General features: G+C 45.7%; 1 protein-coding gene across 7 annotated transcripts in view; it reads left to right on the plus strand.

The window, feature by feature from the left end:
• The window catches only part of LOC147013898 (WD repeat-containing protein 26-like), a 56,326-nt gene that overhangs the window by 32,465 nt on the left and 6,928 nt on the right, over positions 1 to 16,933 (plus strand). For 3 of the 7 annotated variants that reach the window (XM_085851232.1, XM_085851227.1, XM_085851231.1), the window contains exons 5-12: positions 12,691 to 12,788; positions 13,376 to 13,541; positions 13,812 to 13,950; positions 14,968 to 15,108; positions 15,215 to 15,334; positions 15,453 to 15,598; positions 16,574 to 16,652; positions 16,764 to 16,893. In XM_085851232.1, the coding sequence (XP_085707358.1) occupies positions 12,691 to 12,788; positions 13,376 to 13,541; positions 13,812 to 13,950; positions 14,968 to 15,108; positions 15,215 to 15,334; positions 15,453 to 15,598; positions 16,574 to 16,652; positions 16,764 to 16,893 (1,019 nt within the window). The remainder of the gene's footprint in view (positions 1 to 12,690; positions 12,789 to 13,375; positions 13,542 to 13,811; positions 13,951 to 14,967; positions 15,109 to 15,214; positions 15,335 to 15,452; positions 15,599 to 16,573; positions 16,653 to 16,763; positions 16,894 to 16,933) is intronic. The other 4 variants (XM_085851229.1, XM_085851230.1, XM_085851228.1 and 1 more) reach the window with 4 other exon arrangements.

The following is a 16,933-nucleotide window of genomic DNA, read 5'->3' on the forward strand; positions in this document are numbered from 1 at the left end:
TTGATATTCTACGTCAATTTATCAAAGCTAAATGCACAGGCAATTGCAGATTACATCATCATGCTATCACAGAAATGCTGCCATCTTTTGCTGCATCTGGGCACAGCCTCTATGCCAAATTTGCTTGTCTGCACGTGGAGAACATGAAACCACTACAAACCCAATATCCCAAAGTTGATGGCTGCTTTCGGAGTGGTTTTCACGTCATTCAGCGAAGCGACAGGTTTTGGGCTGGCTTGTCAACAGATCTTGTGATTGAACAGGTACTTATGAGACGTATCAAGACCACTGGAGGAGTAACACGGGACAATGGCATGACGGAGACGCACCGCCTTGTGTGACTGCTGTCGATGCCATTTGCGTGTTGAAATGAACAATGCGATGCAGACTCTCACAGGTGTTTATTGTTCCATTAGCGATCAACACAAATATTTAACTGAAGCATGGCGAGTTCAGGATACACATGATACCCACCAAATTCTTGAATTCCTCAAAAGTCGAAACGCATTCGAAGAAGGCCCCAGCCTTCATAGTATTGACGCTCGTGTAACTGCAGATAAATACGTGAATGTTGATCGGGCTAAAAAAAATTGGTATCGAAATACTTCAGTCCATGACGGGCCAAAAAGTGTCAAGGTATTGAAGAAGAAAGATCACGCGGTTCCATTCGTTCCATTGAGGTCAACATCTTCGATAAAAATTGAGGGTCATGTGGTTCATTTCGATCCATTGTTGCTGTTTTAAAATGCTAATAGCTTCAGAGGAATGGAGTGATGAATTACCTTTGCTCCTCAAGCATGAGATTTCCAGCTACCTACTAGCTTAAGGCATTATTTGAAGCACCTGATGTTATGCTGTTATCTAACAAATCGATATTTGTCGATGCTCTATTTTGTTTGCAAGTTAACAATCCCTTCTCCATAACATAACCGAAGGTGTTGTTCAGTATGTAGTAGATGGTGGGGCACTACTTTACCGTCTGCCATGGCGAGTATGACGAACGTATGGACAGCGACATAACATATATGTTACTTATGTCACGAAGAAGTACAACCAGTGCAGAGTGGTTATTCAGCTGCACCTTCCACAAAGGACATCGCTCATAGACGTCGCACAGTTGATGTCACAGGAATAACAGTATACTCGGATAACGACATGACATTGAAAATGAAAATAGAAGAGTTTTTGTCAAACAAGATTAACAAGCAAAGATACAATGCAGCACTTTATTTCACAATGGAACGTTCCAGTATCCAAACACAACAAGCAACACAAGATGAAGATCTCCTTTTTGCGCAAACTGCAATCCAGGCATCAGCTAAACTGTCAACTGTGCTCATGGGTGATGATAGCAATCTCCTTGTGCTTCTGTGTTACAATGCACATTTGGGCAACTTCAATGCTTATTTCAGGCCAGAACCAAAGAAAGGTACAGGAATGTCAGAATTACGACATCGAGCAAATCGAGGAAATTCTAGGCACTGAGGGTTGTAGGTTTGTACTCTTCATGCATGCCATACTGGGATGTGACGCAACATCTTGCTTATATGGGTGAGGTAAAGCTGTGGTATTGAAAAAGAGAAGTAACAACAAGGCCTTCCAACAGTGCACGGAGATATTTTCCAAAAAGTCAACGAGAGAAGAGATTGTCATAGCAGGTGAAAAAGCGTAAGTTTGTCTGTATCATGGCAATGCAAGAGAAGATATCGACGCCCTTTGGTACAGACTCTTTTGTGAAAATATTGCAACAAGTGCCAAATGTGTACCACCACATCTCTGATGTACCACTCACTCAAAGAGTCCATGATCAAGTCTGGCAAGGCAACATGGAAATGCGTGTATATATATATATATATATATATATATATATATATATATATATATATATATATATATATATATATATATATATATATCCGGGCGTAGTGGCATGCACCTGTAATCCGGCTACTCGGAGGCTTGGGTTAGAGGATCGCTTGAGGACGGGAGCTCTGCGCTGGACCGCGCGATGAGAGGGTGAAGGGCAGGCCGGAATCATGGCGAAACCCAATCCTTATCCCTGTTGTCGTAAGAGGCGACCAGGGTTGCTTCAGGGAGGGCATCCGACGTAAAACCTGTGCCAAATCAGTATGCGGATCATAATGGATAATCCGCTGTGGCGACCCCTAACGGGAGCAGCCGAAAGAAGAACAACACATATATATATATATATATATATATATATATATATATATATATATATATATATATATATATATATATATATATATATATATATATATATATATATATATATATATCTCTGGAAAAAAATAAGAGACCACTCAAAAAAATTTTTTAAATCAGCATCTCTCCATGTATGGCAGCTATTCCATTCCAGTATCTGTTGAATTCCAACACAGGCACACCTCATTCTACTTAGTGAGGTACTGATTAGGTGATCACCTAAACCGAATCTTATTTAACAAGGAAAAGTATAAAAACCACTGCTGTGGTCATCACTATGATCATGAAGGGGCAAAGGGAGGACGAGCTCCATTTCGCCACATGGCGTGGTTCGAGCTGGGAGTTCAAATCCGTGGACATCTGCCTGTTGCGAGCGACATTCGTGTTTTAGACACTGTCCTCTCGTCCATGAAACTTCACCAAGTACTCTGTCTTGTCTTGCATGCATGCTGTTTGTCTTTGTCTGCACGTGTTGTATAAGGCATATTTCGGTAGTGACCCCCTCGAAACCTGCAGACCGTGGTTCCCGAGTTAAGAACGGGTTGAGGATTGTTAATAAAACCATTGTCGTGAATTTTGCTTGTGTTGTGATCCCCAATGTTCCCCAATAAATCTGGTTAATTCGTATGAAGTTGCCGCTATGGATTAATTTGTGTGGCGTCGAGGAACGATCCGTTTGATTGGCATATAAAAACAAAATGGTTACAGACTGGCAGAAAACGCTCGGCATCTGACACAACCAGTCTGTAACCAGGGGTTCTATTTCCCCAACTGGCAAGGTACAAGGATTACGTTGGTATCGCGATTGAAGGCGCGTGACGCGAGGCCTGTGCTGAGCCGGCCGGCATTATAAACCCAGGAGACGGTGGTGGTGAGGGTGGCGCCAAGTACCGGGTGAGAATCCCGCCACCCCAGATCCGTAACAATGTATATATATATATATATATATATATATATATATATATATATATATATATATATATATACATATATATATATATATATATATATATATATATATTTTCTTACGAATTCGCGCCCCGCCGGCGTGCGAACGACCGCTTTTAATCAATAGCGGCCGCTTCGCCCACCGAATGTGAAATTCAGTCGTGACCCTCTCGGAACAACGCCGGGAGCTAGTCTCGGGTGGGGGTTTAACCTCACCACAACTCAGTCCGCATTCTACCCGCGCGAAATAGGGTCTCTTCACGCCCACGCCTTTTGTAGGATCGGGCTCCGCCCTTCGCTCCGCCCCGTTCTTGGCTCCTCCTTCCTTCGAGACGCTTCCAGAAAATGTCTCGAAGGGGGGCGTTCCTCTCCCCCGGCCGCGTCACACTGCGCATCTGCCAATCGGGAGAGGACGCGCCACCCCTCCCCCTTTCTCACCAAGCGCGGGGAAAAATGGCGGGAAAACCCCACAGGCGTTGTTGGTTTTCTTCTCCACGCACCGTACGACGAGGGAAGGAAGATTCGGGCGGTAGATATTTGGGCGGGAGATATTGAAGCGAGAGTTTTGGGCGCGAGATGCCCCTTCGCACCCTTGTTGCTGCTGCAACTCCGCTCCTTTCATCCGTCCCACGGAGATCGTGACCGCACGGTGCTCCTTGAATGGCGAGTGGCAAAGATGGTGGTAGCATAGTTGTGGAAGGTGGCGTCATGGTGTGAATGGCGTGATTGTTGGCGTCGTGTAGTGAATGGCGTGATCGTTGAGGTGTTGGTTGTGGCGATGTTCGTTGTTGTTCTTGCACCAAAATAACGACAGCAAAAGAAAAACGACTATCTCAAAGAGTCGCAGCCCGAATGAATCACACATATTCCATCTAAACAACGGGTTTGGGCTAACGACACATGAACTTACCGATATATCTCAGCTGAGGACCCTTTGTGGTGTATTGCGAATTTCCACAGCCGTAACACTATATATATATATATATATATATATATATATATATATATATATATATATATATATATATATATATATATATATATATATATATATATATACATATATATATATATATATACATATATATATATATATATACATATATATATATATATACATATATATATATATATATACATATATATATATATATATATACATATATATATATATATATATACATATATATATATATATATATATATATATATATATATATATATATATATATATATATATATATATATATTTGCAGCCACGGGTACCGAGACACCAGCTTGTCACTCGGGGATTAATCCCCGGTTGTCCTGGGTAGAGCTGGACCTGGGCCACCGCTCACAATTAACGTTGTGGTACAGTGGATTGTTTTAGAACCACGAGTTCCAGTGTCCACCGTCTAATTATTCCGTTTCACTAGAGGTCATGTGGTTACTTGAGCGGGGAGTGCGCCCTCGGCAAAGCACCAATGTTATCTCGATTAGATGTTAATTAGGGCGGCCGAGCGTTTCAACCGCTGCTGCGTGCCGAAGATTTTTGGTCAAATCTGTGGTAATTATCTCCCAGTCTAGGTTCGGACAATGCCAGACCAATGGAAGAAAAGGGCAAACACGGACAGGTTGGAAATCGACAAATAATTTATTAATAATAAGTAAATAAATAAAAAGAACTTTTTATTTGCTGAGGTAAATAAAGAACGAATTTCAAAGCAAAATCAATCAAAATGCCAGGAAAGAGACAAAGAGCAGATGCTTATCGGGGGTTGACTTACTTACAGCTAAACACATACATGGGTACCCAACGGATCATTCAGGGGGAGGGAAGGGGAAAAAATCGTCTTGCTCAACAGAAAGTCGTCCGTAAAGCGAAAACGTTCTGAAATGCGTGCGTGCGTGTCACATCCGTCGCCGGCACCCAGCTTTGCCGTGCACCCTCTCGCAGGGCAGCCATGAATGCCAGTCGAAGTCTGGAGGGCACCGAGATCGTCCGTTGCGAGTTAGACCCTGGTGTTGTTGGTGACCGATCCGCGCCTCACTTTTTGGCGGCGCTGCTCACACCCACACGCTCACTTGCCGAAGCACTGGGAAGGACTAATTGTCTCGTTGGCGCTGGTCAAACACCCACACGCGCACCACACGCTCACTTGCCCAAGCACTGGGAAGGACTAATTGTCTCGTTGGCGCTGGTCAAACACCCACACGCGCACCACACGCTCGCTTGCCCAAGCACTGGGAAGAGCGAATTGTTTCGTGGGCGTTGGTCAGACACCCGCTTCTTGCTCACTTCTCTCGCCCTTTGCTTTTTCTCTTCACGCTTTTCTCTTCTCACACTTTTCTCTCCTCATGCTGTTTTTCCTCACTCTTTTCTCTTCAGAACGTACCTCTCCTCTTTTTTTATATTTCCGGGCCAGCTCCGCGGGGTGCCGTCCACCCCAAGCTCACCCCGCCCCACTGGCGCATGGTTACCATGACGACCCGTGCGCTCCCAAAAAATGCGGGCGCCGGGGCTCACGAAAGATTGCCGCTGAGAAAGAATGGGGCGAGCTTCAGAGCTCGTGAAAGAAATGTGTTTAAACGTGTCTGTCATTAAGAAAAAAAGCTTCCCATAAGAGAGGGGATCTATCCTTTACCCTTCTCAACGCATCACATTTGAGATCCCATTAGACATGGGGCTGGGGCTAATCTGAACATGCATTTGAGGAAATAACTGTCTGAGGACCTGGATGTGTGGATGTATTCATCAGACCGGATTCTAAAATCCGTAACAATACATATATATATATATATTAGTTTTTGGCCATATCAGTCAATAGTGAAGAATCACTTAAATTTGAGTATCTGGATGTGGATCTTCACCAAAATCTCATGAATGAGTCCTTGTCACACCCCCAACTTGTCACCAAGTTTCATCCAAATCTGTCACTAACTTTTTGAGCTATCCAGCTCACAGACCAGATGGATAAACAGGGGTGGAAACATAACCTCCTTCCCCTTTCAGTGCTGGAGGTAAAAAATTCTGTTGCAACTTGTGCTTGGTCAAACCGTTTAGTTGGAGAACTATAAGCATTTAATGCTGAACTCGGTTTGGCTTCTTGAAGGATTTCGTTCTGAGGTAGATTTAGACTGATAACGATTTTTCTTTAGTTGGCCTCAGCATGTTGAAACAAGAATGGTACTCTGTACTCGAACGGTACACTCGAGAACACCACAATCACATCAATTAGTCCTTACTCCCAACTTGTCCACCAAGTTTCATCTGAATCCGTCCATAACTTTTTGAGATATCCTGCTCACAAACAAACGACAGACAGGGATGAAAACATAACTTCCGTCTTCCTCCGGTGGCGGAGATAAAAACGGGGTTATCTTTACTGAAGCTAAGTTTGCTGACGATACACAAACTCCGCTCTGCGCACCTGCAAAAAGTAAGATATTGTCACGATGACGGGATTCAAACCAGGGTTCAAATACCACGGTGGATTGGGTGGACACCAAGTCAAAGTTTCCACAGGGACAGTCACCAATTTAGCGATGGATAGCCCTTGGTCCTGTACGTCGTCTGCGGGAAGCTGAAAAGATCTTTACTTCAGTTTTCGATGTACAGAAGCTCCGTCTGTTGTCGCCTGTGATTTTGGGGTGAATGAGACCCTTGATGAAACACCGCATTGCGACATTCCGAAGAAGGGGTTTTCATGCCAGTTTTTAACGGTAGCGACTTTACTCGTGTCATTGAATATTGTTGCGGTTCTCGGAACCGCCAGCATCCAACAGATAGTGGTCCCAAGACAGTTATTCCATTATTATACGTGTAGATAGTCCCTTCCCTTTTGTCTAGCAGGACAACAGGGGCGTGTGTTGCGATGATCTCATAGCTAGGTTTGCCTACATCATTTCTTCTTAATTTCCTCCCCACTCTTCTTTTCTGATTATTCCTGAGGTAAATCTGAGCCACGTGTGCCCTTCGCTGTGAGATGGGTACTCGCGAGGCCAGCGCGTGCGGCGCCGCTGCGAGGAAACGATGACGCGCGAGCATTAATAGCGCAGAGCCCTCGTTCCCAAGCGAGCGCTCAACCCAACGTGTGCGGCGAGTCGTACAGTGCACTTGGCAGTGTGGGATTATCGACTCTAGCTTCCGATGATCTGGGGAAGATTGCCGGTTGCATTAAAAAGGCATATGAATGAATATCTCTTAAGAGGCTGCACGTGACTTTATCGTACAAAACAGGGCATGAATGCACCGCTCGCGACTTTGTATCATATTTCCTCAATATCTGACACATATCGGTGTTCGTCCCATGCACATGCTAGCAGAATCGGGCGACCGTGAGCACTGACCACGTGGGCCATGGTGGATCCACGCATACTGCGCGAAACATGCATGGATTTATCTATAACAATGTACCTTCGGCCCTTGCATGAATGGTGTTTTTCACAACACAGGAAACACAGTCAGCACGACGCCCACGCTGCACTAAACGCATACAGAGGCCGATAAAGGCGACTCCACGCCACGTTGGGCGGGATGCGAGTGTACGAAGTAAATGCGGCACGTTCCTTTTCAACCAAATACCTGATACATATTGGTGTTCGCCCCGCGCACACGCTAGCAGAGTCTTGCGGACGTGAGTGCTGGCCACGTGCGTAATGGCCGAACCACGCGTACTGTATGGAATGTGCTCGAAGGCAGACACGTACGCCGCTTGCGACTTTGTTATCGTACAAAGCAGGGCACGAATGCACCGCTCACGACTTTGTATCGTATTTCCTCAATATCTGACACATATCGGTGTTTGTCCCGTGCACACGCTGGCATAATCGGGCGAACGCGAGCACTGACCACGTGGGCCATGGCGTATCCACGTGTACTGCGCGAAACGTACATGGATTTGTCCATAACAATGTACCTTCGACCCTCTCTGGCAGCAGTGGATTCCCCACGGCCAGCAAATCTGCAATCGAGTAGGGAAATGTACAGTGCGGGCCACATTGGCGCACGCGGAGCGAGCGCATTGATCAGCGCTGGTCGGATGCCCGAGCGGGCATGCGGGACCCTCGGCTGGTCGCCAGGGCACGGCCCGGGGTTTTTTTGCAGGATGATTCATGCACCAAGTTCGATGTGGGCGATTCCTGTCATGTCAGATCGCAGCGGAATATTTTCGCTGTCTGGGAAGACCTTGCCGGAAAAGGAGTGTTGCGGTTTCCGGCCAAAGTTAGTGGGCTGCGTGAGGGGTTGAGGCCCATTGGAGCGCCCGATTCAGGTGATGACGCTTCGCTTTGGGGTGGCACCCCACCCCGCGCTGTGAGTCCTATAAAGGTAGGAGCGGTCCCTCCGCCTTTCTCTCGCTCTTGTCTCTCTGCCTGAGACTCCGCCTCCTCGGCTCTGCCCACACGACATTGACCCCACCCGCCTACCTGGTCCCGCCTACCACTCCATCCACGCACTCTGGACTCCACCCCTTCTCCACTCAAGCCCCTCCTTCATGGTCTCCACACGCGCTGCTGAAGCCAGACAACGCGCCAGCTGTCGGGTACCGCACCACGGAGCATACCCCCCCCCCCGAAACGTATTGGTGGCGCGTTCGTGCAATCAAGTACAAAGGTACCGAGATCATAGCCTCAACTCCTCTCCCTTCTTGTTTCAATACTTTCTCTTCATCGGGTTTTCTTTGTCTGTATGTGTGCGTGTGTGTCCTGGCGTCTGTCTATGTAAGTAAGCCTGCAGAAGATCGTTATTGTTATCATTATAATTATTATTTTCGCGTTAGTCTGCTCTGTGTCCCCTTTTGTAAGTTGCCTGTAAATAAATCGTTATTGGGAATGTTCCCAGCTCGTTTTTGTCGTTTCTTCCATTGATCCAGCATGGTCCGAATCCTAGCTAGGCTGGGACTTTATTCCCAACGATCCGTTTCTTTTAACCGGTACGTCCTTGGCAGTGTCGCTCAGCTGCATCCGATTCGGTAAAGTGATCCGATCCGGTAGAGTGATCCGATTCGGACAAGGCGTACCGAGGGCGTGTTCCCCGGTAATTAAATCACGTGATTAATTAGGTAACCCGGTTAACCCATAGACGGGAAGACTCAGGGAGGACTCTGGCTCCGTTCCAAAGGAGTCCACCACCCTTAGCATGAACCCATGGGGGTCCAACAGCCTTCTTGAATTGAGTGAGACCAACGATGTCAATGTAGATCAGGTCCAAAACCTTCTCACCTTTGATTGGGCAGCCAGACTTCACTCCAGCTACCTTTTTCATTAATTATCTGAGCTCTGGTAGTGAGACGAATAGCTTTACGTCATGGCCAAGGAGGTAGAGGGATGATATGACATCATTCCATTGTACAAGCTCTCCAAGCGGACCCCCAGAGAAGGCAGTCTCAGCAATCTTAAAACCAGACTCCTTCGTCAATAGTCCTAGGTGGACAAGGATTTTCTTGTGGACTCGGTGCTTCAGGTCCTGTTTTTCCGCAAGTGTCTGGATGGCTTCCAGCCAAGTGTTTGACATGCGGGAGATACGCATCATCATCCAGCGAAATTCCTCACATTTGCCCATAGCCCGAAACAACTCACCAAAGTCTGTCCGTATTTCTGCCAAAGTGAGGCCTTCAATTTGATCTGCCTTCTTCCTCCAGGGTAGTCGGGGACACCAGTTTTCTACTTCACCAAGGTAGATGATGAAGGAGCAATAGGAGCCATCAACACCATAGCTGAGGTAACAAGAGTCAGACTGCCACATGTCCTTCATCCACTTGATTTTAGCCTCACAATGTGGGAACCCGTCTCGTTCAGGCAGCTCACATTGCTCCTGTGCACCGTTCAGCAGCTCTGCAAATTTTATATGGCTGGAGCCTGTGACAGGGGTGCCCATGCCCTGTGCCAGTTGGGTATGATTTGTAGCATTTCCTCGAGTGCCATTATATAGCAGATCGATTCGAGATTCGAGTCGGCCGACACGAAGCAAAATGTTGTCCAGAACGGGAGGTCATGCGGTTGAGTTATTGGCGTCCACGGTCGGTTAAGCGACCCGCTGCGTCAAGGAATTATCCGTCTGCGACGGCCTACAATTCCGGGGAGTCTGGTGGGAGCCAAGATAGCTTTCCCCCCCTCGTGGTCTTCTCATCCGACCCCCGGCCTGTAACAATATCGTTCCCCATTCTGGACAGTGCACCAGACCGACATTTTGGTAGGAGAGGGAAACAAGGTTCATTAAAGAAGAAGGGTGGGAAGAACAAGGAAGCAATTACACACCAAATGAGAATTCTCCATACAAAGTTTATAGTCCACATGACTGATAATCTGGAGGGCTTTTGTGATACAACATAGGGCTCACGCACTTGCATGCACTAATACAGGAGAGAAAAGCAAGACTGAAGAATCTTCCCACTTGCAATGCTTGTATGGGGTGGTGTCGCTAGTAATGGTGGTGGCCTTGGCAGGAGAGACTGGACTTGTCCAGGCTCTGTCCCACAGCTGTCACGTTCTGCTGCTGTCGCCTTCGGGGCACTGTATGCAGCCTTGGCACTTGTCACTGACTCTTTTCCATGCTTTTTTATACACTGTGACTGCCCCCACCGCAACTTTACTGGACTGTTTAGCCCCCCACAGCATGGCATTTTAGCCTCCCTTGACTGTGCCAAGCCGAGTGTGGTGAATGTCCACTTGTCATGGCAATTCCTCTGGTGTTGATCCCTTACCTTCCGTACGGTTGCAGGGTGGTGCACTCACCTCCTTCAGAGGTCTGCAGGTTTCTTGCAGTACTGGCTTAAAGCATTTGCAAAGAAACATGCAGATGGATTACAAAGGGGGAACAATTTAGAGGATCTGTAGGAAGAAGAAAGGATGGTGAGGGCTACAGACACATTAGAGTAGGGAGTTTGAGTCATGCTGTTAATATACTATCAGTTGAGTTGACTCAGCCTGCAATTCTTCGGAGGTCAGCAAAATAAGTTCTAGCTTAATGGGAAGAGTGAGCCATTCAAGTATCCTGCGTCGGTGTGGCGACCCATCCAGGATTGTGCCCCTAGCCAAGGAAAGACTGCTTTGGCAGCTTCATGCGTCTGAAGATGAGAAAAGGAGTGTTTTTTCTTCTTCTTTTTGTGTTAAAATTTTCAACAAGCCTTTATTGCGAGCAAATGGAGAACACTGATTAATAAGTTGGAAAATTAATAAGTTTTTAGCTGTTTTCATCAAGTTTAGTTTGAGTACAAAGCAGACACGGATGGACTTTGCATTTTGAGGTGCTTGCGAGTTTCTTGCTTGGAATCGATTTCTGTTGTTTATGGCTGTCTGATCGATTCAAACATGTTAATGTACACTGGGGCTGGCAGGATAGTCTAGAGCAGTGTTTCTCAACCGGGGTTTCCCGGAACCCTAGGGTTCCCGTAAGAGGTCGCTAGGGGTTCCGCGAGAAACAGTAATAAATAGGCTAATGTATTTTTGAGTAGTTTTTGTTTGATTTAATATTTGTAATTTTACTATACACGTACGGCATATTGTTGGAAACTCTTTGGTTATTATAATAGAGGCTTCAACCACTTATATTATTTACAATTATAACAACCATAGGGAATGTATTTAACGATGTCTATATGGCGCCAGTGTGAAACCGCCCTCACTGGTTAGTGGACGTCCTGTACGCGGCGGATTCGTGTATCATTGAGTGACTGACTCAAGTACGGGACGCGTGCACAGTGTCCATCTATCTTCTCTGTGCTTCCTAGCGCGGTCTCTCTCTCTCTCTCTCTCTCAAGGTTAGTTCTTCTGTTTACCTTTATTGCTTCAGGTTTATTCGTTTAAGTTTTGTTTATCAAGTTACATGAGGTGTTTTTTTATTTTTTTTAAAGATTTTTTTTTTGTGAATTAAAACCTCGGTGTGAGGTCTCATAAACGAGCAGTATGTTTTTTTTTTTATTGCCAATAAATTTGACAAAAAGGGGGTCATTTTTTCCTTAAACCAGGTATCTGAAAAAAATATATTCTATTTACCACGTGAACTACGATAAAAATATAAAAGAGCTAAATATTAATAATGGTATGTAATAATTTTTATGCAGGGGTTCCCTGAGACACGAAAACTATTTCAAGAGTTCCACAAGGGTAAAAAGGTTGAGAAACGCTGGTCGAGAGTGCACACTCGCTTTGAAGCTGACTAGCCTGGATATGAACACCGACCCAGCTACAATCAGTAGCATCATCCTGATGTTTCACAGGCTGGGTGATTCATCGTGTGTACCGGCCCTCGGATGAATGTTAAACGGGTGTCCCGTCCGTCAGCATTAGTTGGTGAACGTTTAAAAGATCCCAGTGTCTTTCGTGAAAAGTAGGATGGTTTGCACAAATCTTGAAGTGCTTTTCATTAGTGTGTAGTATCCGCTGATGTGTGATACTTGAACATTATTTCATGCAGGAGTGGTCTTGATTTAAAAAAAAAATGAAAACACGTAAATGGCAACTTCTGTTCGTTACCAGGTGGGGTTTGCCTGGTAATCTTTTCAGAAGGGTGTGTGTGTGTGTGTGTGTGTGCAGCTTCATGATGTGCAGCAATGCTGAGAGCCTGCGCGAGAAGGCATCCTGGGAAGGCCGCGGTTCCACATCGCGCTCACGTCTTCTGGAGAAGCTTCAAAGTGGGTTTCCATCTGGTGGCACCACATTAAATGAGCATTTCCTCAGACTTTGCCCTTCCACAACTTCTTTGTTGTGCAGTTTAAAATGCAGCTCTGCTTCGTTCATCTTTCATTGACCCTCAAATTTAATTCCAGTTGAACTCTGCAATGGGCTGGTGAGCTTTTATAGACCCCCGAGAAGCAGCATTCCAGAGATCGATGAATCATGCCAATGCATGAATTTGCAAATACAAATCCATAAATGTTTCTGAGTTGCTCCCATCTTAAAATACCCATTCGAGTACAGTTGATATTCAAACCTTGAACTTGTACTTCTTTAGAAACCATCAGATTTTTTTTTTAAATGCACTTTTCACAAATGCCTCACCTGTTCATGCTGTTCAAGCCGCATGGGTTTGCATTTCGGCACACAGGGGGTGTTTCTGCTCATCGTGCAATCTTGCTTTCTTCTTCCATGACACTCGCTTCGGAGCACATTAATCGTTTATTCAAGCTGATAATATGCCCCGCAAGTTGCGCAAAGTAAATTGGGAAAAAGAAAATGTCCGAGAGTTGAAGCTCACAGCTGTCTGCATTCTCACCCTTAGCCTTCCTACCTCCCTCGGTGATGCTGCCACCACACCGACTGCAGAGCCTGCTTCGCCAGGCTGTGGAGCTGCAACGGGCACGCTGTATCTACCATAACACGCGGCATGAACCCAACCTCGACACGGTTTCTCTTTTCTCCGACCATGCCTGCAGCAAGTATGCATTGTATGGCACTGGCTCATCATTCACTGTCTTGTGCAAAAACACCTGGGTTTTAAACCCTCTGATGCACTCGATGCAGAACTTCAGACGTTTTGCGTTCATCTGTCGTGTATCGGTAATCCAACGTTTTGGTCAATTTGTGATGTATACTTATGCAGATGGACAAAAATCCAAGTGTTTTAGCTGGTTGGATTGCGAGCAGATCATTTCAAAGTGCTACTATAGTTTGATGCTTCCCTGCAGTGATTGATGTTTGTGGTCATGTGTTTCCAGGAAGCAGTTTCCTTGCCACACGCATCAGGTGCTCACAGACCACTGCAACGAGGTGTGGTTTTGCAAGTTCTCCAACAACGGCACAAAACTGGCCACGGGCTCCAAGGATTCGACCGTCATCATCTGGGAGGTGGACATGGTGACTCTTTAGTCGTAATTTTCATTCCCACCCACCCCCCCCCCCCACATTGTGGAAGAGTTTTGGTTGTGTTTTACTCCACATCATGGAAGAATCCCACTTGTGTTTAGCCACTAATATCAGAGAACTTTATGAATGAATGCTTTCTTTGCTGTTGTTCATCCCACTGAGGGATTTTATCGCAGTGTTTGCTAAATGAGCCGTCTTTTTGGAGTCGAGTGATGAATGTTTGCCTCGTATGATGCTGTATAATCCCAGAGAAATTCACATTACACTTGAATTCCATAAAAGCACGATCTGTTGTATCACCACCAGACTCCGTAGCGTAATGGTTAGAGCGTCTGGGAGGTCAGTGGTTCAAACCCCGGTCGAGTCGCACGAGACTTAAAAAATGGTACGTGATGCTTTCTTATGCCTGGTGTTGGCTTCATGGTTAGGGTGGTGGGCTTGGAATCTGAGGATCCTGAGTTCAAATCCCACTCGGCTGCTGAATTAATACCAAGTGGGGTTGACTCTGCCTGTCATCCTTCCGAGGTCGGCAAAATGAATGCCAGCATGCTGGTATACTGTGTCGTTGTGGCGACCCGTCCAGGATTGCATCCAATATCCAAGGAGACTGCTTTAGCAGCACCAATGCTCTGCAGAGTATGGTCCTAATGGATGGATAGATGGATGCTTTCTTGCTTGATGCTCAGCATTTAAGAGAGGATAGAGCATGGACAAACAACGCTGGGAAGGCAATGGAAAAATCACACAGTATAACCCTTGCCAAGAAACGGCTTTGGCAGCACCAACGCTCCATAAAGATTGCATATGATACATTAAAACGAAAAACATTGTACTCACCTGAGATGGTTGATACATTGAGGGGGGGGGAGAGTTGGAATCAGATATGCGCAATTTCGTTAACGTTCTGATGAAGATTTGAATGATTGAATTGTTACAGCTGAGATGATAGCGATGGCAGACTTTTAATGAAACTGGTGGAATTTGGCTGTTTCTGTTCATACCGTACAGGAGATGTACAGGCTGAAAGTACTGCGGAGTCTTGATGGCCATGCATACGGGGTGTCTTATCTCGCCTGGAGTCCTGACGACCAGTACCTGATCGCTTGCGGTCCTGACGACTGCTCCGAACTCTGGCTTTGGAACGTACAGGTAATGCTACTGGACTACTTCCACCGGCCGATTTACATACCGATCTCGCTCACAAATAATCCTATTTCATGTGCAATCCATCGCTCCTTACAATTGCTGGAATCAGAGTGGTGAGCTCAAGGTGAAGATGTCACAGTCACACGAGGACAGCCTAACATGTGCTGCCTGGAATCCCGACAGCAAGCGCTTCGTAACAGGTGGTCAGCGCGGCCAGTTCTACCAGTGTGTAAGTCTCCATACAGTTCCCAAATCCAGGGCTTTTCCTTGTTATTCTGACCATAATATCAAAACCAGAAAAGTTCCCAAAACCATAAAGCTTTTCTTCTTTCCCATTCCAATGGCAGGACTTGGATGGAAACATCCAGGACTCTTGGGAAGGAGTGAGAGTCCAGTGCCTTTGGTGCCTGGGTGACGGTAAAACCGTGTTAGCATCAGACACACACCAGCGTGTTCGTGGGTACAACTTTGAAGACCTCACTGACCGGAATATGTGAGTTCTGGGTCATTGCGGCGTGTGTTCCTAAAACGCCCCAATGTACGTTGTATGCCGAGTCGGGAGCACCGAATGCGTGCTTTCCTGATATGCTCTGAAAGGTCTTCGGGAGATTGAGACTGTGTTGCAAAGCTCTCAAACTTAGTTTAATGGTAGAGAGCTACTGTCACGTATGGCCTTATGATGTGTACAATGTGTTGCAACTATTCTACAGACCTCTCGACACACAGCGAAATTATCACCATTTATGTGCCGCAATCATTTCCAATTAATGAAATGACAGCGTGTCATCTCATTGCATAACGATACACGTGGCTTTCACTGTGACTGTCAGTTCCAATTTTTATGCCGAGGGGGACAAAGGCAGGAGTCGTAATGTTTTTGGGTTTTTCCGTGCATGCGTGTACGTCCGTTTTCGTTTTTTTTCTTACCACGATAACTTGAGAACCACTGAGGATTTCAACCAAACTTGGCAGAACTATGGACTGCAATACAAGTATCAACTGATTAAATTTTGGGTTCAAAAGGTCAAAGATCGAAGGTCATGTGACCTTTAATTGAAAATCTTTGTTGCCACGATAACTTGTGAAACACTGAAGGGATTTCAGCTGAACTTGGCACAAGCATGGACTGTAATCGAAAGATGAACCGATTCGATTTTTGGGTTCAACAGGTCAAAGGTCATATTCCCTTTGAAAGTCATTTTGCAGACCATAACTTGTGAGAAATATGTGGTCTCTTCGACTTATTGTTAACATTGCTGTCTTATTTACATTGATGCACTGCATATGAAGCATGCACTCATTGCTTAATATCATTGAGTTGTATCATGAATGTGCTTTTTTGCTGCACCAAGTTGATTGGGTGGGCCAAATAAGGCCTGAAAAGCCATCTCTTTGATGGAGAATGTAAAATTATTTAAATGCCAAACTATTGCAATGAGAATTGTGTGTTTAACTGAATTGCCTTCAGCATTCAGGAGGACCATCCCATCATGGCTTTCACAGTTTCCAAGCATGGACGCCTGGCACTTTTAAATGTGGCCACACAGGTGAGCTGTGTTTTTTCTGTACCCATGCACTCAATTTTGGGTAACTTGCTAATGGCATGATGCGGTGAGAGCAAAATGTTTTACGGATACGGTATCTACTTGTGGCTCCAGGGTGTCCACATGTGGGACTTGGAGGATCGGGTTCTCGTACGAAAATTTCGGGGGGCCACGCAGGGATTCTACACAATCCATTCCTGCTTTGGAGGTCACAGCGAAGACTTCATTGCCAGTGGCAGTGAAGGTACATCCCTCATATGCGATGTAGTCAGGAAGATTTGTGA

Source organism: Eptatretus burgeri, chromosome 13 (genome assembly GCF_056783735.1).
Source record: "Eptatretus burgeri isolate ZD-2024b chromosome 13, Ebu_testis_v1, whole genome shotgun sequence".
NCBI lineage: Eukaryota > Metazoa > Chordata > Myxini > Myxiniformes > Myxinidae > Eptatretus > Eptatretus burgeri.